Raw genomic sequence first — 23,212 nt, 5'->3', positions numbered from 1 at the left:
ACCATCCATCCTGATACTTCCAATTGGCCCAGTGGTGAGAATCTTTGTCTTCTTGACATTGAGCCTCAATCCATATTGGATGCTACAGTCCTTGACCCTCTGCAGCAAGTGCTTCAGGTCCTCCTTAGTTTCAGCAAGCAGGGTTGTGTCATCTGCATAACACAGATTGTTGATAGATCGTCCACCAATCTTGACCCCACATTTCTCCTCATAGAGCCCAACCTCCCGGATGATCTGTTCTGCATACAGGTTGAAAAGGTATGGAGATAGGATGTATCCCTGGCGTACGCCCTTCCCAGTTTTGAACCATGCAGTGTTCCCGTGCTCTGTTCTCACGATTGCCTCCTGGCCCAAGTATAGGTTTCGCATTAGAACTATCAAGTGTTCTGGGATTCCCATTCTTCTCAGAGTCAGCCACAGTTTGTTATGATCCACACAGTCAAATGCCTTTGCATAGTCAATGAAACACAGATAGACATTCCTCTGGTATTCTCTGCTTTCAGCTAAGATCCATCTAATATCAACTACAATATCCCTAGTACCACGACCCCTTCAAAACCCAGCCTGGACTTCTGGCAGTTCTCTGCTGATGTGCTGTTCCAGTCGTTTTTGGATAATCTTCAGTAGAATCTTGCTTGCGTGTGAAATCAATGAGATTGTTCTATAATTTTCACACTCTGTTGGGTCACCTTTCTTTGGAATGGGAACAAATAGAGATCTCTAGGCAGAATATTAAATGATCCAGGAAGTATTAAAAGAAGATGGAAAGAATATACTGAATCACTGTATCGGAAGGAATTGGCGGACACAGAAGAATTTCATGAAGCAACATATGAGCAAGAGCCTATGGTGATGAAAGAAGAAGTTCAGGCTGCTTTGAAGGAAATAGCAAAAAATAAGGCCCCAGGAATAGATGGTATACCAACTGACATATTGCAGCTAACAGATGCTGCGCTGGATGTGTTCACCAAGTTGTGCCAAAAAATCTGGAGAACGACCACTTGGCCAACTGACTGGAAGAGACCTATATTTGTTCCCATTCCAAAGAAAGGTGACCCAACTGAGTGTGGAAACTACAGAACAGTATCATTGATTTCACATGCAAACAAGACTCTACTGAAGATTATCCAAAAACGACTAGAACAGCACATCAGCAGAGAACTGCCGGAAGTCCAGGCTGGGTTTAGAAGGGGTCGTGGTACTAGGGATATTGTAGCTGATGTTAGATGGATCTTAGCTGAAAGCAGGGAATACCAGAAGAATGTCTATCTGTGTTTCATTGATTATGCAAAGGCGTTTGACTGTGGATCATAACAAACTGTGGCTATGCTGTTCCATATACATCTCATATAACCCTGCTGTCAAGTAGATTTCAACTCACAGTGCTCCTTAATCAGGTTTCTGAGTCTGTAAATCTTAACAGGAGGAGACTGCCCACCATTCTCCCCCAGAGTCACTGGGGGAGTCAAACCACTGAAGGCATATAGTCTTCTGCTTAGCAGAGCAACACACCACAGACTACACCAGCAGAGTGCCGCACACAACGTGGAGTAGTATTTCTTTACTAAGAGAAATGAAATTTTGGCCCGTTCTCACCTTTCCTCCCTAGATGGGCCCATTCTCCCTTTCTGAGGGTGTTTCTCTATCTTAATAAACTTTCCTGTGTCTGAATAAACTGTCCTGTCTTTACTAGAGAGAGAGAGAGATGTTCTGATACAGGCCAAGACAAGGTTGATGTAAAAGTGAGTGATGGTATAAATAAATTTTAAAATTCATTATTAACAAAAATAGACAATATTGAACCTGGAAAACATGCTATGTGACGTAAAGGACCCCCAGTGGTGTAATGGTTATGCAATCAGCTGCTAATAAAAATCAGTGGCTGGAACCCACCAGTCACCCCGAGGGAGAAAAGCTTTGGTGCTTTGCTCCCATGGCTGAATTCCACGCTATCACCCAGGTCACTATGGGCTGAAATAGACTTGATGACACGCAACAAGTGAAAGAAGGTATTTATGTGAACGCTCTTGGAGAGGCAAACAAACCTATAGAAACAGAAAGCAGCTTGGTGGTTGCTAAGGACAGAGTGGGGATGGGTGAGTTCAGGGAGGGAGCCATTGCTATTGAGCCAAGTTCTTTTGTGGGGACAGAAAGTAGCCTAAAATTTATTGGGGTTAGGGTTGACAACTCTATGACATACTAAAAGCTCTGAAGGAGTAGATTCCCCCCCCCGTCCCGTAAATTATATCACAAAAAGGCTGCTATCAAAAGGAGAAAGCAAAGGAAAGAAAGAGCAAAAGGGAAGCATCCTGCCAGCCTCTTCCCTTCCGCCATCCACCAGCTAGCTACTGGCAGCCATTGGCCAAACCTGCCCTGAAGGCAGAGGGTAACGTAGTTTGGAAAACGAGGTCCCCCTGTGACTCTGAATAGGGAACAGGAAGGATAGGGACCCATCTATCACTTATCTCTGACTCCCTAGCACATGGCATGTGGTATCTGTGCTGTATACTTAACGTTACATCACAAAATGCCCCCCACTTTTCCAGCCTCAGATTGGACCCCTCATCTAGGTCCTGGTGGGCTGCACAGGGAGCTTTTTTATACTGAGTGGGGATGTCATCCTCTGTCACCTTTCTCATACCACTTGGGCCCAGAAGGTGCTAAAGAGACCTAGACAGCGAGAAGCAAGAGGAGGGAGGAGCAAGATGGGAGGGGCGGGGCAGGGAGGAGGAGTAAGGCTTTTCTCACAATTTAAAAGGGGCTCCTACCACTTCCTCCACAAACAAGGAGCCACCAGCCAGAACGTGGGGGCCCCTGCACAGATTTCCTGTATGTTGTCAGCTGCCCAGAGAGTATCATGGACCCGGGTGAGTGAGTTTCCTTGGGTGAGAAATAGCAGTACTTGGGTCCCCTTGATTCCAAGCTGCCCTGTGGAAGCGGGATGATGGTGAGAGGTCAAGGGGAGGCTCCAGAGAAATCACATTCTGGTTGGCGGGAACTGGGGTTGGTTTCAGAAGATAGCACCCTGCTTTCCTGAAAAGTAGTGGGTGCTGTTGCCCTTTGAGACCCAGGGTCTGGGGGATCCTGGTTCCTGGAAGGTGATGTCTTTCTAGAACAGCAGAGAGCTGAGAAGGCAGCAAGTTTGAGAATGATGGTTCGATTCTGATCTGGTCAGCACCTGTTCTCATCCCAGGTTGGGGTACTGGGTGATGGCCTATGAAACTTTGGTGACCAGTTTCATTGAGGCAAAAACTCTCAGGGGGCTCAGACGCCTCCAGTAAAATTACTTACAAGTCTCTAGGGACTTCTGGCTTCTGAACCAGCTCCTGGCTCCATTCTCTAACTCTCCTTACTAGCTGAGGATTAGAACCTGTGTTAGGACTCTGAGGTCATAAGCAGGAACATATTAGAAGCAATTGTGTTTCCTAAAGAGTAGAATGCAAAGCAGATGCAAGCTATGATTGTTTTCTCTCTGCTGTACTTGCCACTGTTGCCTCTTGCAAGTTAAGGGATAGGCAGAGAACATCATGGGGACAACAAGTACCATTCAGCTTAGAGAAATCTCGGCCAGGGTCTCTCATGTAGCCTTTGAGTAAATTCCACCTATTATATAGAGGTCTCTTTTTCTTGAAAAAAAAAAATAGCCCTTCCTCTGGTCTACCCTCAGTCTTCTTGTTCTGCCTTGATGAAAGAGAATGCAAGATAAGAACTTAGGGGGCTCTAAGTGGTTCATCCACTTTCAGCCCCACCCCCATATATAAATCTCAGCTGGGGAGTCAGACATGGACTAGGACTAAGAAGGCTGCATGCCTAGATGGCTCATTCTCACTAGCAAGCAAAGCACCACAGCGGCCTCAAAGCCACAAAGGTTTGGCTTTAAAAAGTGAAGGTTCCCTGGTGCGCCTTGTGCTGTCCTCACACCCCTGCTCAACCACAGCACAGCCTCCTTGTCTTCATCTTCTCTGCCTGCTTCATCCGCCTTCACCTCCAGGTCAGCGTCTAGCCAACAAACAGTAAAGGGTTGCTCATCCACTAACCCACCCCTGGATGGCAGAGTTATTTCATCTCTATGTCTCCAAGCATCTGGAAGGTGTAGGCAGAAAATGTGGAGGGAGGGAGGGAGGGAGGGAATACCATCGAGAATTCAAGTGGATTTTCATCTGGGGAAATCTCTTCCAATTTCCTCACTGCCCAGACAGATTGATCTCTAATTCCACTCCTGAGACACCCTCCCTGCTGACCACAGTCTTGCTCCATCCCCTCTGTTTTGACCACCATGCAGGAAACGGCAGCATCTCAGCAAAAACTGGCTTCTAAGGAGAAAGTGATTTGTAGCTCTTGCCAATTTCCATAGTGTAAATTTTCCCACCACTACTCAAGCTATTGCCGTACCTGTCAAACAAGAGATCAGAAAGAGATGTGTCCAATGGTTTCCCATGAGCCTGTGAGAGCCAGCATCAGCACCGCACCCTCCCCTAGACCTAAGTCTGGGTGCTAGATGTTGGTTTTAAGGCTGTAGAGGGAAAGCCATCTCTGGTCCAGGAGGAAGAAGTGTTCTTGCTGCTTCACTCAACCTGAGATTGCCCCAACAGCTGAGCCTAAGAGCTGGGAGCAGAGGAAGCCACTGAGCAAATTTGTTTGCTCAGAACGGGCACTGGGCCGTTGGGACGGGTGGGCCACAAAGATTCGGTTCACCCCCCCTTCCTTAGTCTGCCCAGCAGGGAGTGAGAGGTGGACTAGGGGCCAGTTTCTGTTACACAAAATGAAAAACTCCCAACTGGTGCTGAGCTGGTGCTTTTCGCGATTTGAATGAGCCTCCCCAAGGTACCTTCCCCGCCTTTGAGAAAAGATGCCTAAGATCTGAGAATTTACAAATGCAGAAAAACAAAAATGAGCCCTGTGAGATCATCTCTCACTAGGCGGTCAGAAATGGTGTCTCAGGAGAGGATGCTGAAGAAATTAAGGACCAATCCTGCTGGCTTTCTGGGAGCTGTCTGGAAAGATGAGGAAGGCTGCAATCTGTGGAGTGGGGAAGCTGCTGAAAAATCCTTCCCCTTTGTTTGGCACTTACTCTGCTGTTATTTATGAGGAATTCAGGGTTGGCCAGCCAGCCTGGTGGGAAGAGAGATGGGAGCATGTTAAGAAGCCATTGTAACTAAGAGAAAAAACAGTACAGATGAAGGTAAGGTAAAGCTCAGGGCAGATTGTGGTGAACATGAGTCAAGGGAATATTTAAGGAGGGTTTTGAAGGGTGTGTAGGAGTTGGCAAAGCAGACAAAGAGGCAAAGAGGACCAGCTTATAGAGAATAGCGCAAACTCCATTGTTAACAGAGGCCAACAAGGTAAACTAATGATAAAACCTAGGAAGTGGAGAGGAGTACGTGAGTAGGGTGCACATGCCCTTAGCAGGCATCCTAGTCCATTTCATTTTACACTCCACACAACCCAGGATTAATTCAGCCTCTAGGGCTCCCAGATGGCCTGCTCTGGCAAAAGCTATAGAGAGAAGAAAGAAGCAAGCTGAAATGTGTGAAATATTCAGCCAGGCCAGGGAGGAAGAGAGTGGGACAGGCAGGGTTGTGTGACGTGGCTCGGAAGTGTTGAACTTCATCCTGCAAGCATTGTGGAGGTGGTAACGTTTTCTGTCTTAAATAGACTAGTTAAAGCATGAGATTTGTGTTTTGTACTGAGCTCTGGACCAACAAAGCCTTATATCAGGGCAGAGGCAAGATCAGCTTGAGATATTAAGAGACAGAAACAACAAAGCAGGTGACCAGCTGATGTGGAAGAATGGAGATCTCCTTCATGTTTCATGGAGAATCCCATATACACAGGCTTAGCAGAAATGCAGGGTGTCACAGTCTCCTTCAAAACTGACCCATCTCTCCAGAGCTGTGTTACCCCAGGCAAGTAGCTTAGCCTCTCTGAGTTTCTAGTCTCTGAAACTTGAAACAAGAATCACATGGGTGGGTCACAAGATGTCATGAGGGGCTCCTCCCCTAAAGACTTACAGACAGCACAGAAGCATAGTTAGGAGTGCGATTTCTACAGTTGGAGGTCATGAGTTCGAAACCCTCTTTACCACTGGCAGTTTATGTGACTCTGGGAAAGTTACTTAATCTTCCTCCGCTTCGGTTTCCTCATTGGTAAGCGGAGGTATGGGCAGTACCTAAAAGCAAAGGGCTTTTGTAAGCATGACACGAGTGTGCACTGGTGATTAGGTACATAAAAGTAAAGTGTATCATTGGATAAAGCAGTTGGTCTTATATTGGATGCAGTGGTGGTTCAGTGGTTCCGTTCTCACCTCTCATGCAAGAGACCCAGGTTCAATTCCCAGTCCATGTAGCTCTCATACAGTCACCACCTGTCTGTCAGTGGGTGCTTGCATGTTGCTAAGCAGGTTTCAGCGGAGCTTTCAGACTCAGTCTACAAAGGACTTGTGAAAACTTCCTCATGAAAAGGCCCCTAGATCACAAGGGTCTGACCCCGTGGTTCCAGGGGTCACTGCACTGACAACATCCCTAGAAGCCACACAGCCCTTATCCATCCTTGGCTGTTGTCTGGAAGGAGTTCCCTGTTTCTTTGAGATCTTTCTTTTAGATCCCTCATTGTTTCCCTTCAGTAGGGTCACCTGGATTCCTGGGGTTGCTTGGAGTGAGGACTTTGAGATATGGGCATGGGAGTGCGGGGCTTGGGGCAGCCAGCCAGCAACCCCTTCTTCCCAGGCTGGTGGGAATTTCTCTTGCTGGGGGACTCAGGTTGGAGTGCTAGGGAATTTTTTTTTCTATTATGATCATTACTGGAAACTCAAGAACCCAGAAACCACCCAGCACCCAGGCCAACCACTCCTTTACCCCTCAGATTCCCAGCTCAGCTGGTCCCTCAAAGCTGCTGCCCAAGAACAGTTGCTTTATGACTTTCCAACAGCAGGAGTGATGTGACTCACAGCCACTGACCAGGCCCCCGTCTGCCACACAGCATAGTTCCCCTAAATTTCCCTGTCTTGAAAATGCCCTGATGTGGTCCTAAAGAACCCTGGCTGTCTAATACCTCCAAAAAGCCCAGAAGTGGACACACGCATGCACCCCACCATCACCTCCCTCCCACCACTTGACTCCAGTCCCTGGAAAAGAGGTCAGAGGAGTAAAACAGAAACACGGTTCTTGCTCCTCGTATTTCACCCGTTGTAACTTATCAAAACTTTGAGGTTTCTCAGTTCTCATTGACAGTCAGAGTGGGCTTTCTCTAGAGTAACCGAAAGACACAGGCTACGTATTTAAAGAAACCTCGAGGACTCAACAGCAAGATGAGTCACTCGGGGATGGGCGGTGCATTGGACCCTGAAAACAGCAGTTAAGGGTAGAGACTTGGCCTTGACTCAAAAGCTACGGGGGTGATTCACAAGGAAGGGGGCTGAGAGAAGGAGAGCTGCTTGCTACCCAAGAATCCATCACCACCCAGAACCACGACTACTCAGGCACAAGCTGGTGATGGTGGAATAAGTATGCCTGTTTCCAGAAGTAGAAGCTGCTGCTCAGAAGGCAGGTCTGAGTAGGCGGTGCAGGGTCTGATTGCCGTGCTAAACCCTGCGCGTCATGCTTCAAATGCACTGTCTCTAAGTCGGTTCCAGCTCACAGCAGTCCTCTATGCGCCTGTTGAGCCTGTAAATCTTAACAGGAGACGACCTGGCTTTCTCATGCTGAGCCACTGGTGGATTTGAACCACTGGAGGAGACACATAGCCCTTTGGTTAGCAGCACAACACACTGAGGACTACACCACTAGAGCTTCTTCTTTTTTTTTTTAATATTTTTTTTATTGGGAAAAACATATTGGGGGTACAAGGAGGTGAGGGTTGGGGGCAGAAGGGTGAGGATGGGCCAGGATGCAGTTGCAGAGCTGCACAGTTTGGTCGGTGGGGGGAGCAGGTGAAGGAAATGATGAGGGTCCAGTGGGGACCAGATGCTACAGAGGAATGACAAGCATTTTCCAATAGTAATTAAACCAACTGTCTTATTGATTTGGGAATTGGATGCCGACTCTGGCTTCTTCATGCTGAACAGGGGCATAGATGTAAAGGGGGGAAGGGAGGACGCTTTATCACCTTACTGGTGGTCTTGGGTTACAGCTGCTTGCCTTCTTGCACCACTAGAGCTTCTTAGACACTGTCCCGCTTGTAGTTCGGAGCCATTGACTCGACTCTGCCACGCTCCGAGCTATGCTTAAGCCCATCATCGTTTTTGTGAACCAACCCATAGAAACTGCACAGGAGGAGATTGCCCATCCTTCTCCCGTGAAGCAGCTTCAGACTGCTTGCCTTCAGGATTGGAGTGCAGGTTCTCACTATTTAGGCCACCAGAGCCTCTCAGGGCAGGTTTATGGGGTGTTTGTTTTGTGGTGGTTTTTTGTTTGTTTGTTGTTTTTTAAAAAAAAATTGTCATTGAGTGGGTTATTCTGACTCCTGGAAACCCCATGAGGAGAACTGGGTTGTGCCAAAGGGTTTTCAGTGATAGATTTTTCCAGAAGCAGATCTCGAGGCTTTCTTTCTGAGGTACGCCTAAAACCTACATCATCAAGTCAGACTCACAGTGATCCTCTATGAGGTCTCCCTGTTACAGGCGAAGACAGCTTGTCTTTCTCTCGAAAAACAGCCAGCTGGTGGTTTTAAATCTCCAATTATATATATATATTTTCACTTTATGCTGGTTTACATACAAAGTTCATATACGTTGTTTTTCTAATCACTAATCTTTCAATTAGCAGCCTAACCCATTACACACTCCACCAGCACCAGGGCTCTCGAACCTCCAACCTTTGGTTAGCCAACAGTTTGCCCTACCCAGAGTCCTAGGGCTACACAGAGCTCTAAACATCTAAGAGGATGGAGGTGATTAGTCTTGGTGCTGTGCTTTAGGAAGCCTACAAGTCTTATGCTGGATAAGATCCTTGATGCAGGAGAAATAGCTACTCGTTTATGTGACTTGATGTCCTTCCTCATTGTCCTGGGAACTCCCAAGCCTAGAATTCCCCCAGGCAGAGCACTCTCCTTAGAGCACACTGCACTGTGTCTCTGGGTTAAACAGTCAGTTGCTAACCGCCCATCCAGAGATGCCTCTGAAGAAAGGCCAGGCAATCACTTCTGGAAGGTCACAGCTTTGGAAACCATGTGGCGCTCAGTCCTACTCAGATTGACACACCCGAGGTTGCCATGACTCAGAATCTACTCAGTAGCAGCCAGTTTGTGGGTTAAAAAACTAAAAAACCCAAACCCATTGCTGTCAAGTTGATTCTGACTCATAGTGACTCTGTAAGATAAGGGACATTGTCCCACAGAGTTTTCAAGGCTGTAAATATTTGCAGAAACAGATTGCACATCTTCATCCCACGGAGTGATTGTTAAGTTTGAACCACTGATCTTTTGGTTATCAGCCAAATGCTTAACTGCTATGACACGGGGACTCCTTGGATGCTTGGTTGAGGCTTGCTAACTCAACTTGGGTATCATACAACTGGACTTCCAGCAGGTGGTGCTGTAGCCAAAGGCACAAATAATTGGGAATGTACTGCTTCCTCTTGGGAAGCGGGAATGCTTGCTGGAAAGGGCCACCAACACTGGACTCAGGGTCCTAGGCTCTTCCCCATCCCTCGTAAGACTGGCCCTGTGATGGTTCTCAAAATCCTGCTAGTGGACCAGAACCTCACTGAACCAAGGACCAGGTACAAAGAAAGATCTAAAACCCAGATGTGATCCACAGTCTTAGGTAAGACAGGACTTTTACATATATCACTCCTTGGACGGATCCCTGCTCCCCCCCACTCACAGGAGGAAAACAACTCCGGGTCTTGTAGAAGGTTTATCCACAAAACAGAACCAGTGGTCATGTGCCCATCCACAGCGCATTGACACCTTGTGCTAATCTGAGGTCTCAGGCAGCTGTCCACAGCCAAGGGATCCTCCTGACATATAGAATATACCCACACCGACTTCTCCTGTGGACAGGACCAGTCAGGGCACCTTCCCAAAGCTGACCATGCTCCCACCCACCTATCTCCTAAGGTCTTGGATTAGAAAACTAAAAGTAAAAAGAGAGAAAACATATACATATGCCCCAAATGTGCAGATTCTAAGGTAGAGTCAGCCTGAACCCTACTACCAGCAGGCTATAGGTATCTTGATGTTCTGTCCTCAGAAGAGCAAGTGTTCTTTCATTCATTCATTCATCAGCCTACAGCTCCCTGATTCTGGGCCTGAGCTAGTTCTGGTGGCCTAGTGGTAAGGACTTGAACTGCCAACCCAAACACACACGGTTCAAATGCACCAGCTTCTCTGAGGAGGAAAGATGGGCAGTCTCCTCCCATGCAGTTTGCTGCCTCTGAACACCCACTGCAGGATCAGCTACGGGTGGGTTCTGTCTGGATGGTACATAACAAACAACAGCCCCATTGGCAGGCTGAGGAGGTGGGGCATACAACCTAAACGTGCTTATAGACTGTTGGCTGAATAAGTGGGTGTTGAGGAGCCTGTAGGCCTGCAGACACTCTCCCATCACTGAGAGGCCAACAAGCAGCTCACTCGTCCACCCAATTATTTCCTCAGCTGGACTTCCTCCAGAAACACTGGGGGCTTCAGTCATGGCTGCTGTCAGCAAAGCTGGGGCATGAACACGCGCGCACGCACACACACACACAGAGCCCTGCCACCACCAGCTCAGGTCCTGGGTGGCACAGAGCGGGAAGGGGGCAACTCAGTTCTAGGGTCAGTTGATGCTCAGCCCTGAGGAGTGGATTTCAGACTCCAGGGAAGGCCCAGAAGGACTGATGAAAGGGGGAGAGAGAGCCTAGTTTGGGGAGTGGATGGGGAAGGAGGAGATGAGGGGGTGCTGGGCGGCGGGCCAGGTGTCCAAAGGCACAGTCTGGTTCTGCCGTTCTATTTGGGCAGACACAGTGCCTGGAGCTTGTGATGAAAGTTCCCAACAACGTCTCTCTCCCCCTCTCCTCCGCTTTCTGTAATAACAAAGCCTCGTCCCTGCGAAGTAATAACTTTCTCGCCTTGTCTCCTGCAGGGAAACCAATGAAAAGCATGCTGGTGGTGGCGCTCCTCGTGGTTTTCCAGGTGAGATGTCCTGCCAGGAAAGGCTCTGTTCCCCCCTCCACCACCCGCTCCCAGGCCCACCCCCTCCCATGAAGTGCGCAGCATTTGCTGGAAGAAATTAGAGGCTCAGACGCCACCCCCCATCCCCACTCCCACCCCCACTCCCATCCCCCTCGGCCATTCATGAGGCTGATGGCCTCTCCCCCTCCATCTGCTGCGTGACCCTGGAGAGCTACGGATATTCTCTGGACTTCCTTTTCTCCATTTAAGTTAAAACATGTGGAAATCAGTTCCCATCACGTTCGCTACCCCACCTCCAATAAACGCCACCCGGGAGACCGTAACTCAATCCCACCACGTTTGGAGAAGAGCTGTAAAAAGCAGGCCACGTCACTTCTCCGAGCCTCCCTCCTTCTTCACCAGGTTGCACATAGCACACGTATACACTCGCACATGTACAACTAGATAGTGAACTGAGAAAAGGACCCTGGTTCTTCTAATCACCCCAAAGTCATTTTCTCCTACCCCTACTCCCCACTAACTACCTCCATCATGACTCCCCTCCCAGATCCAGCTGAGCCCCACTTGAGGGAGGGAGGAAAGGACAGGGTGGAGGGGAGCCTGGGACCTGGAGGGGAAGAAAATTCATGCGCACACGTTACAGGGCCTCAAATTCTGCAGCCACAAAGCCCTTCCCCCGCCCCCGTGTGCAGCGCTCCTGCTATCAATCTCAGAAGCAGAGACAGAAAAGCTGCCCCCGCCAAGTGCCAGAGTTATAAGGAACGATAACTGACGGAGCCCCCCTCTCGCGCTTGTCGGGCGGGAGCCCGCCTGGAGGGGGAAGTGCAGCCAAGCTGAAGTGCGTGCTTTGGGACTTGGCTCCAGCCCAGCTCTGGAGGCCAGAGGGGCCTCTTTCCAGGCACTCTGGCCAGAGGCAGGCCCCGAGCTGGGCACCATTCCTGAAACCCCATCCCAGATCCACCTCCCCCACGCTCCCCCAGAGCCTGGGCTGCAGCCCACAGACTGGCCCCTTTCCCCATCACCACTCCCTCCCGCCCTGGCTCCTGGAGGGGCTGCTGACGTGAAGGCTGAAAGCTTGGGGAGGAGCTGAGGGACAGCCCTGGCTCGCTCTTCTTTTTCACTTAATGGGGAGGGGGCGCTCAGAGGAGGCAGGATGTGGTGGGGCTGTGGGCGGCAGACATCCAGACTTCGGGCCTGTGGGTGGAGGGGGTGGTGGGTGAGTGGAGCAAAGGACGGGCACCGGCAGGGGGGAGGGGAGTAGAGAAGGCAGGCAGGACTGGGTAATGGGCAGCACCCAGAGAGATTGGGAGCAGTGCCTTTCCATGGGTGGATTTTGGGCAGTACGCCTCTCCCAGGCCCCAGGCTGTAACCATGTCATGGCGGAGCAGACAGAAGGCAAAGCCTCTGACTTTTTCCTCAAGCTAGCAGTGCACAGAGAAAGGGCTCCTGGGCATCCTGTCTTCCTCAGCCTCTCCAGGCCCCACAGTGATGAATCCATCCTGAGTCACAAAGACAGAGGAAGGAAGAGGGAAGTCTGAGGATTGGGTAACTCCTAGCTGTGTGTCCTTGGGCAAACAAAAGTGGCTTCTCTGAGCCTCTCCTTCCTGGAAAACCACTAAAGAGCTGCTAGGAGCCCAGTGCACTCAGAGGTCTCAAAGACCTCCATGGGAAGGAGGGTCCTTAAGAACACCATCTCCACTCCCAAGTGTCCCCAGCTCCCCAGCAGGGCTCAGATGGGTCTGAAAGGGTCGTCTATGGCTGTACGTTGAAGGGATGGGAGATATCTTTGGGGTGATAGGTTAGGAACCAGACCGCCAAGCCTAGCGTTCTTTTTTCCACTCCCACATGAAGTCTTACACATGTGGATGTGACATGTATGCAAAACTTGGTCAACTCTCAACCTTTGCTTCTGCAGCTCCTCCTTGAGAGTGTGCCTCTCTGAAGTGTGTGCCCACTACCCAGCCCTGCCTTCTCTCATCCCCCACTCTGGGGCACTTGTGCTTCCTACACAGGGTCCTCCACCAGCTCCCTGCCATGCACGTGCTGTGGTGGTGTCTTCGCTGTGCAGACTGAGGCAGGCACTGGCTGGCACATGTGCCCTCCCTCATTGATAAAATCACAGCAGGCCTCCCTGAACCTTCCCCCCAGCCCTTCAGACTGGCTAAAAAAAGCCCCAGCAGCTGAGCCGGGCTGATTGGGATCTGCCGGAAGAGGCTGCGTGGAAGAGAGGGAGAGAGGGAGATAGCAGCTGCCAAGGTGGGGAAGTCAGAGAGGACTCACAGCTGAGGGAGGCTCAGTCCCCAGCAGGCCCAGCATCCGCTCATTCATAGTCATGGAGGCTGAGGCACTTCTCATGTGTTGCTTGAGCTTCTGCTGGCACCAGGGAGCCTGAAAAGGCTCCAAGTCCCTCATCACCCCATGATCACTGCAGCTTGTCCCCAGCTCAGGGCTTCAGTGACTTATGCATTTTAGCTGCATCAAGTCACCCCTCCCCCCAAGTCATGACAACCCCATACACCACAGAAAGAAACACGGGCCCCTGTCCTGATCCACTCTCATGTCCAGCTGTGTCTTGGACCGTCGTGGTTCAGAGTTCTCGGTTTATTTGCACTAGTCACATCCTAGACCTGCTTAGCCTGTTCTAGTCTGGAAGCTCTGCTGAACCCGCTCAGCATCATAACAACACACAAACCTCCACGGAAGGTGGGTGTTGGTTGCACTTGAGGTGCACTGGCTAGGAATTGAACCTCAGGTCTCCTGCATGAAAGGACAGACTTCTGCTGAACCACCACTTCTGCTTCAGCAGCCTCCCAGTGGGACTTTCTGGTCTTCCAGGCTCACATCAATCCTAACTCCAAGGAGGACTTTCCCTCAAAGGCTGAGGTATTTAATAGACAGCCCCCCACCCCGGAAAGCTCTTTCTACTAGATTCTTTTAAAACTTCCGTGGGGATGAAATTTTGCTGGCTTCTTCTAAAGGAAGGGGAAGGTCTCACACTGACTCCGCCCCTCTGATATCCCAGAGCCTGGACTAGACATCTGTGTCCACAAGTTTGAGAGTTCACAGCAACCATAGGAAGGAAGCATTATTCCCCTCTGTTTCACAGAAAGGAGAACCGAGGCTCAGAGAAATAAAGTGTGTTTAACTGAGTCAAGTTGAGATATTTCCAGTCTACTATAAAGAAGAGATTGAGATTAACTATTAACAAGAAATTGAGGTTAGCTGTTCCAGCTTGCTTGGTTCTACAATCAACAGTCTTTGCACCAGCAGTCAGGAAATCAAAAGACAAAATGCTTTTGAAAAATCTACTGTCAGAGACATCTCTAGAGTGCTGAAGAGCAATGGTGTCACGTCAGTCTAGTGAATCAGGTGCACCTGATCCAAGCCATCATCTTCACAACTGCCTTGCTATGCATCAGAGAGCTGGGTAATGAATAAGGATAGAAGAAAAATCGATACCTTTGCATTGTTGCTGGAGAAGAGTATTGAACATACCATGGACTGCCAAGAGAACCAACAGATCTGTCCTAAAGAGGTTGAAACCAAGCTGCTTCTTGGAGGAAAGAATTTTGAGGCCTTGTCTCACATACTTTGGGCATGTTGCCAGGAGGGACCAATCTTTGGAGAAAGACATCATGCTTGGAAGGGTGGAGGGACAACACAGGACAGGAAGACCCTGAATCAGATGGATTGAATCAATGCTGGGTAATAGAGGCAGGTGTACTGGAGATAGTGAGATCGACTCATCATAAGCAAGGTTCAGAGCTATTGTTCATATAGGGTCACTGTGAGTAGCAGTTGACTTAATGGTACATAACAACACAACAACAGCTAACAAAGGTTGAAACTCTTTGGGCTGACACTATCAGACTCTTGCTACTCAAAGTTCAGAATCTCAGCCCCTGCATTCTGCTGACTGAGTCAGAATATGTATCTTAACAAAATACTTCATATGCACTGATTTTGTACCAAACGATCATCTGGAGAGTTTAGAAAATCCTAGATTGCTGAGCCCCATCTGCAGAGATTCTTACTCATTAAGGTTTGAGTGAGGCCTCAGAACTTACATTTCTAACATGGGTAAGGCTGATGTTGCTAATCTGTGGCCTACACTTGGAAGCCACTGCGCTATGTAACCATAGACCCCACCGTCCCACCATTTAGGCCTAGTTTTAGGAGCTGCTCTGCCAACCCAAAGTTCAAATCGACCAGCTGCTTCGTGGTGGAAAGTTGAGCCACTCTCATAGCCTCTGGAAACCCGCTGGAGGGTCAGCTATGACTCACTCCTGACTTGACAGCACATAATAACAACCACAGCTAAGCTGAAACTTCATCTCATATACTTTGGGCCTTTTATCAAGAGGGGCCAGTTCTTGGGAAAAGATACCATGCTGGGAAAGAGAGAGGGTCTGTGTAAGAGAGAACCACTCTCAAGGAGATAGATGGATTGATACTGTGTACCCCTGGGATCAAGCATGTGGGAGATTGTAAGGGTGGCACAGAATAGTACGAGGTTCCAATCTTTTGACAGGGTTACTATGAGTCATAGTCAATTCAACAGCACCTAACAACAGCTAAGCTGGTGATGATAGGGACAGCACTATGCTGGGAGCCTTTCTGTTGTGCGTGGTCTCATCTTGAGTTAGAGACCAGCACAGTAGCAGCTAACAACAATAGTTAAGTTGAATTGTCTACCTTCTTTTCCCTCCTCCCCCCGCCAGGTGTGCCTATGCCAAGATGATGTCACAGATGATTACATCGGAGAAAACACCACGGTGGATTACACCTTGTACGAGTCGGTGTGCTTCAAGAAGGACGTGCGGAACTTTAAGGCCTGGTTCCTGCCAGTCATGTACTCAGTCATTTGCTTTGTGGGCCTGCTGGGCAATGGGCTGGTCGTGTTGACTTACATCTATTTCAAGAGGCTCAAGACCATGACGGATACCTACCTGCTCAACCTGGCCATGGCAGACATCCTCTTCCTCCTGACCCTTCCCTTCTGGGCATACAGCGCGGCCAAGTCCTGGGACTTTGGTGTCCACTTTTGCAAGCTGATCTTTGGCACGTACAAGATAAGCTTCTTCAGCGGCATGCTCCTCCTCCTTTGCATCAGTATCGACCGCTACGTCGCCATCGTGCAGGCTGTCTCAGCCCACCGCCACCGGGCCCGCGTCCTGCTCATCAGCAAGCTCTCCTGTGTGGGCATCTGGGTTCTGGCCGTGGTCCTCTCCATCCCAGAGCTGCTGTACAGCGGCATCCAGAAGAGCAGCAGTGAGCAGACACTGCGATGCTCCCTCATCACCGAGCACGTGGAGGCCTTGATCACCACCCAGGTGGCCCAGATGGTGGTGGGCTTCCTCATCCCCCTCATCGCCATGAGCTTCTGCTATCTCGTCATCATCCGTACCCTGCTCCAGGCACGCAACTACGAACGCAATAAGGCCATCAAAGTGATCATCGCCGTGGTCGTGGTCTTCATAGTCTTCCAGCTGCCTTACAATGGGGTGGTCCTGGCCCAGACGGTGGCCAACTTCAATATCACTGGCAGCAGCTGTGAGCTGAGCAAGCAACTCAACATCGCCTCTGATGTCACCTACAGCCTGGCCTGTGTTCGCTGTTGTGTCAACCCTTTCTTGTACGCCTTCATCGGTGTCAAGTTCCGCAGTGACCTCTTCAAACTCTTCAAGGACCTGGGATGCCTCAGCCAGGAGCAGCTTCGGCAGTGGTCTTCCTGTCGGCACACCCGGCGCTCCTCGATGAGCGTGGATGTTGAGACCACCACCACGTTCTCCCCATAGGAAGCACCGCTGCCTGGACTAGAAGGATTTCTCCCAGAGCCCCTGTGGTGGGGACAGGACCCCAAAGCTGCTGAAGGAAAGACAGTTAATGTTTCTGCCAGAGCGGACATCTGTGCCTCAGGAGCCGGCTTAACCTCATTCTTGGCTACCTCAACATGGTTGCAAAGAGACACTCTGTGAAGCTAGCACCGGAAGTGGCAACACTCTAAAACCAATGCTGTTGTCTCCCAATCCAAAAGTGAAAGTCAACAAACAACTCGGTGATTTGGTATGAAGGGGTGGCGAGAGGTTAAGTAGTGAAGGTGGACCAGTGAGTCCTCTGAATAAACATTCTGACCTAGAAAGATGTTCCCTTAAGATTCTGAGGATGAAGCAATGGTCTCTCAGAAAACAAGCTTTTGCCTCCAAGACTAGATAGATATGGCAGACAGTCTGACCTGGGAGGGAAAGGGAAAGTCAATGGGCCACACTCTTTCTGAAGCTCCCCCTCCATCTCTCCTTGGCTATTGTCATCAAAGCAAGCAAGAAATGGTGGCTTCCTAGCCTCTCCTTAGCAGGTCACCCTTCTCAACAGGGAAGGGTGCAGTGTTTCCTACAGGCCAGCCCAGACCACGGATGGAGAAACGATGTGGTCAGCCCTGCTCAGGTCTGGGTTCTGTTAGTTTGGTGGAGAGGACAGGGGGAAGGGTGGTGATGACCCCAAGCTGTGAACAGCCAATGAGCTACTTCTTTGTTCTTTGTCACGGGAACAGAAAACTGTCATCATGTTCTGCTTTCAATTCAATAAGAGAGTACATTTTACTCAGACACAAATAAAAGTTTTCCCTTGAGGAAAAAACAACTTTAAAAGAAAGAGGGGGGCAGGAATCCGTCATAAACAGCAAATGAGCGTGCTTTTGTTTTGCAATTCGCCATGCCCCACCTGACCGTCTCCACTTTCCTGCTCTGCCCCCTCCTTGTCTTCATTCCTCAGATGCTCAGAGCCACAAGGTCTTCTGTGCTGTGTGGTGAACCCACCCAATGGCACAGGCCCAAGAGTGGGAAGAGCAGAAGGAGGGGGAGACCAGGTGTCCATCTTGCAAGTAGCCTCCTAGAGCCTATGGGATAAACCTTGGTCTGTGTTTTCACCAGCAGCCCAGAGATCCTGGTCTAAGCTGAAGTCTGAAGACCCAAGTAGTTCTGGTAACCCCTGGCTGGGACCTCTCCTGACACAAGTCTCCAGGTGGCATAAATGCCATATTTGGCTGGTAACTTCAAGGTTAGAAGTTCAAGTCCACTCAGAGGTACCTTCAAAGAAAAGACTGGTGGTCTACTAAAAATAAAATAAAATAAAATAAAATCAGCCAATGAAAACCCAGCACTGCACAATTCTAACATGATGGGTGTCTATGAGGTGAAATTAGTTTGCTTGTTTTTCTGCTTGCCTGTCCTGTTCAGCCTTCTTCGCCCCCACCCCTGAGCCTACCAGAACCCATGTTTGAAGGGAAGAAGACCTTTCCCTGGGGTCAGGGGTCACCACATCCAGGATTAAGTGAGTCACAGAAAGGGAGAACTCACAAGATAAATTGAACGGTTTGTTAGATGCTCAAAAGTCAGAACCACTCATCACACCCCCTACTGGTCAGCGCAGGAGCCAAGGGCCCTCCCTGCAGAGGTCCCTGTGGTGGAGAGACAGGGATAAAGAGGCATGCATGCACTGGGTGCCCTGGTGCACACCCACAGCCCCAACCTCTCCAAGCCGCACCAGTGTCCTGAGAGGCTGTCAAATGCCATCCCCTAGCCCCTAACCCTGGGCCTGAGATCTGAGATCTTCACGCAGAGAAAGATGCTGAAAAAGAGCGTAGCTGAAAATGGAGCCTGCCTGGTAACGAAGGCCATTGTCTCATCTCGTGAGCACGTTGCATTATCCTCCGCCTTGGGCCCACTGGGCTGGGGAGGTTTTTAATTTAGCAGTTCTGTCAGCCGGCCTCCAGGCTGGGAAGCAGAGCCCGGAGAGGAGCGACCTGGCACAGATGCAGTCAGCGTGGCGCAGCGTCACGGTGGCCGAATTAAATATTAAAAGGTGCAGCTACAGCTGGGTGCATGCAGCGTGTGGTGGGGGTATGTCCCCTCTGACATGTGTGCGTCTGTGCGTGTTGCAGAGGCTGCCGTGGGCCGCCTAACGCGGTTCCAGATGGGAAAACACTCCTGGGTTCTTGACAAGGAGGAATGTATCGGAGCAATCATGGAAAAGGAAGCCCAGCCAGCCGCACAAACACGCCACCCCAGCTTCAAGTACATTTTTCTAAAATAACTGGACCTCTGCAAATATTTAGAGAGACAACAAAACCCCCAGCAAGGCTAATTCTCTAAACCGCCATCTCCAAAATTCTGACCTCAGTTGTACAGGCCCTGGGGAAGGGATGACCGCTGCTTTTTTGTCCAACTCTTTCACACACCTTCTCTGATTTTTGGAGTGGCCCAAAAGAATTAAATGACCCACTGAGGAGGTCCATTCCAGCGCCTCTATTTCTCTGTCTTCTACTTCACACAACTGTCTCATCTTTCCAGGGTTCACTGCCTCCAAGGCTTTCTTAAACCTCCTGCAGCTTCCCACTTAATCCCATCACCAGTCCCTAAAGCCCCTCATCCTCTCTGGCTGCAATCCCAACCAAACCCCAGCATTCCCAGGCCAGACGCTGCCTTTTCAGCTAGAAATACCACTCCTCTTGAATCACAGGCTCACAGAGCAGCAAAAGAGCCTCCGAGATCTGCTGGTCCCAACCCAGTCATTCTCTAGATAGAAAAACTGAGGCCCAGAGGGAGGAATTGGATCGCCCAAAGAAATATTGTCATAATCAGCTCTTGGGTAAACTTGTTTTGGAAAAGCCCAGGGGTCTGACAGGGTTACAGGAGTGGGATGGAAAGAGCAGAGGCTCTGGAGCAGGCCAATTTTAAATCTCATCTCTACTGCTTCCCAGCTGTGTGACCTTCAGCTGTTGCTTAACTGCTCTGAGTCTCAGATTTCTCAAGTGCAAAATGGAGGGGAATTGGGTGTAAACACGTAGCACAGTGCCTGGAACATAAGCTGTACAGCACAAAGGGCATGCTCTGATTCAGAACGCCTGGTCTGAAGCTCAGCTCCACTTAACCTCTCCCTTCTCAGTTTCTTAATTGTGTGGTGTTGTTATTGTTGGGTGCCAATGAGTTAATGACTCAGAAACTCCGTCAATAACAGGTCTGAACTTTGCCCTATCCTGCGTCATCCTCACCATCTGCAATATTTTCAAGCCCACTGTTTAACAGTCACTATGTCGATCCGTCTTGTTGAGGGTCTTAGAAAAAGTTGTCAGACTGGGAAAGGGTCAGAGGAAGTTGTTGCCAGTCTCTTTGAACCCACCTTTGCCGCTATTGTGTCCATCTAACTGCTAGTGTTTCCCTCATTTTCACGCACTCTGTTCTTGCCAAGTAATATGTCCTTTAAGAGCTTTTTAATAAATCTGTTAACTTCACTCCTTGCCTTCGATCTGGAACCGACACATCACTGAGCCTCCAGCACGTTTCCAGGAGGCTGTAAATCCAATAGGGGGAGACTTCCCATCTTCCTCTCATGGAGCTGCTGGTGAATCCAAACTGCCACATAGGTGCTGCCTCCAGATTAGAGGCACAACTCCTGACAGACTACCCCAGAGCTCCCTTTTCAATAAACAGTAGCTGCCATCAATTAAATCGTGTCCCCCTAAAAGACATGTATGTGACGACATAAGGTGGAAGCTATGTAACAATCCTCCATGATCTAATAGACCAAAGAGTTGTAAAAGGTTTAAGGCAGACAGCACTCCTTAAACCCATCACAGCACTGGAAGCTTCTTGAGGATGTGACCTGTAAAATAAAGAGAGAGGGGTGCTCACTTGGGCTGCACATATACCAAAACTGGAATGATACAGGGAAGATTAGTGTGGCCCCTGCACAAGGATGATGCGCAAATTTGTGAAGCGGTCCATATTTTTTATTAAACATAGTGTTATAAATTATTTCTTAATTTAATAAAAATATGTGTTGTAAACTTAAAAAAGAAAAAGAAAGGGAAGCTAGCTGGGCAACGGGGAACTCCAAAGCACCACCAAGAAATCATGGCCAGGAGTGGAGGCTCATAAAGACCCAGGGGCCCCTGCACTTAGCAGCTCCTTGATACCAGAGAAAGCCACGACACATGGAGTTCTCCAAGGAATGCTGGACCTATAGTGACCAAAGGAAACAAGGATTTCCCCCCTCCCCAGCTAACAGGGCAGGTCTTTCCTAGACATGGCAACCTGAATTTAGACTTTTAGCTTCCTAAACAATAAGGTAATAAATTTCTACTTGTTAGATCTTGTGGTAGCCATAGATAACACCACTAGAAAACTAAATAGGTTTTTAAAAAATTACTAGTTGCAAGAAAACTAAATTGTTTTCCTTAGCCCATCTCCAACCCCACACAATTTTATAAATCAAGCTGGAGGGTAACATTAAGAGTAGTTAATTTTGGTGCAACCACTGTGGAAGGCGGTATGGTGCTTTCTCAAAAAGTTGCAAATAGAGATACCATTTGACTCAGCAATTCCACTACTGGGAATATACCCCAAAGAGACCATAACTGACATCTAAGCAGATATATGCACACCCATGTTTATTGTGGCTTTGTTCACAATAGCAAGGAGTTGAAAACAACCTAAGTGCCCATCAACAAACGAATGGATAGAGAAGCTGTGGTATAGTCACACAATGGAATACTATGCTACATTGAAAAATAAGAAACTCGTGCAATATTATTCAAAATGGGTGACCTTGGTGGACATTATGCTGAGTGAAGTATCTCAGTCACAAAGGGACAAATACTGCATGGTGCCACTGTTGTAAAACAGGACTGATATTGGGGTTGGGGGGAGACTGAGAAAGATGGGTTTAATAATGTATACTGCATTGAAACAGAAAGAGAGAAAACTGTTTAAGAGGGATATGTGAGTAGGTATTTTCGTTATGACAGGAGTCCAGAGAGAAGGCTGCATAGTGGAGTGGACCTGGGGCAGGGTTTGTAAAACAATGAAAGAATTTTTCTTTTACTTTTCCAAGAGAGTAGTGTTCTAGGGGGGAGGGTTGGGAGGGGAGAAAAGTGCAACAATGAATGAATGGAAGCCCAAAGTTTCTGTAAATTTTCATTGAAATTAATAATAAATTTTTAAAAAATGAATTCATAAAAAAAGAGTAGTCTTGTCATTTCTATTAATTGTACAGATGAATTGTCCAGAGACAAAAAGGAAAACCACTCAACGGAGGTCACTCCAGAGCTGTTAGAAATGCTAGGATTTCATAATGCCACTATTGTAAAGCAGGACTGACATTGTGGTTGGGGTGGGAAACTAAGAAAAGAGGGGATAAATAATGTATACAGCATAGAAACAGATGAGGGAGAGAACTGTTTGAAAGGAATATATGATTAGGTGTTATTTTCATGACAAGAGTCCAGAATGAGAGCTGCATGGTGGAGTGGGGCGGGGGGCAGGGGGATTGTATAATAATGAAAGACTTTTTTTTAATTTTAAAAGAGAAAATCCAACTAGGAGGGAGGGTCGGCAGGGAGGAAAATGTGCAACAATAAATGAATGGAAATCCAAAGTCTCTATAAACTTTCATTAAAATTTAAAAAAAAAAGAAATGCTAGGATTTTAATCCCAGTTTCCCAGGCTGCCTGTCTGGGTGTGTGTGTTTGTGTGTGTATGTGTGTGTGTGTACACAACATCGAATCAAATCCAACTAGTGCAAGATCCAACTAGTACAGGACTATTATAGAAGATTGCCCCTCCTTCTCCAGCAGAGAATCTGGTGGATTCAAACCACGCACCTTTGCAGCAGAGCTTTTTGCCACTAGGCCACCAGAGCTTCCTTTCTGGAGCTCTTCTTAACAGATCTTGCTCTATATGCTGGAACACTCCATACCCACAGGCTCTACCACCCTACCTATCTCAGGACATCTAGTTCTTCCTGTCAGACACCATCCATCTTGTCCTCCGTCCAGGTCCTAAAGAACCTCTCCTCTCCCATAAACAGCTCCTGTCCCTGCCAGTAAGTCTGGGAGCATGTGGGACAAGAGCAATCTGCCAGTGAGATCCAAAGGAAACCTGGCAACTGATCTTTTCCAGAAAGGAAGATGGACCTCTGTGTGTGTGAGTTAAGATCTCACTCCAGCTCCCACTGAAAGTGAACAGAGGATGAAGAAGCAGGCCTGTGGGAGTCAGGGCAAGGTGGGGGTCAGGGAGATTGGAATGGAGGAGGGACAGTGGTT

At 48.8% G+C, this 23,212-nt stretch overlaps 1 protein-coding gene across 1 annotated transcript; it reads left to right on the top strand.

The window, feature by feature from the left end:
* Nucleotides 1–2,857: 2,857 nt before the first annotated feature.
* On the top strand, nucleotides 2,858–16,910 carry CCR7 (chemokine (C-C motif) receptor 7). Its single transcript, XM_006889421.1, has 3 exons — nucleotides 2,858–2,867; nucleotides 11,063–11,112; nucleotides 15,834–16,910. Exons 1-3 carry the CDS (start codon nucleotides 2,858–2,860, stop codon nucleotides 16,908–16,910), a joined length of 1,137 nt encoding a protein of 378 aa, XP_006889483.1.
* Nucleotides 16,911–23,212: the final 6,302 nt, after the last annotated feature.

Source organism: Elephantulus edwardii, unplaced genomic scaffold (assembly GCF_000299155.1).
Source record: "Elephantulus edwardii isolate Elephantulus edwardi_28Jun2011 unplaced genomic scaffold, EleEdw1.0 scaffold00077, whole genome shotgun sequence".
Classification (NCBI taxonomy): domain Eukaryota; kingdom Metazoa; phylum Chordata; class Mammalia; order Macroscelidea; family Macroscelididae; genus Elephantulus; species Elephantulus edwardii.
The sequence above is the reverse complement of the archived record's forward strand: the minus strand, read 5'-3'. Positions and strand labels throughout refer to the sequence as shown.

Bases quoted from the DNA above. Each gene is read 5' to 3' on its own strand.
- CCR7 (XM_006889421.1), top strand. The intron at 11,113-15,833 runs GTGAGATGTCCT...TCCCCCCGCCAG, and splicing joins CGCTCCTCGTGGTTTTCCAG to GTGTGCCTATGCCAAGATGA.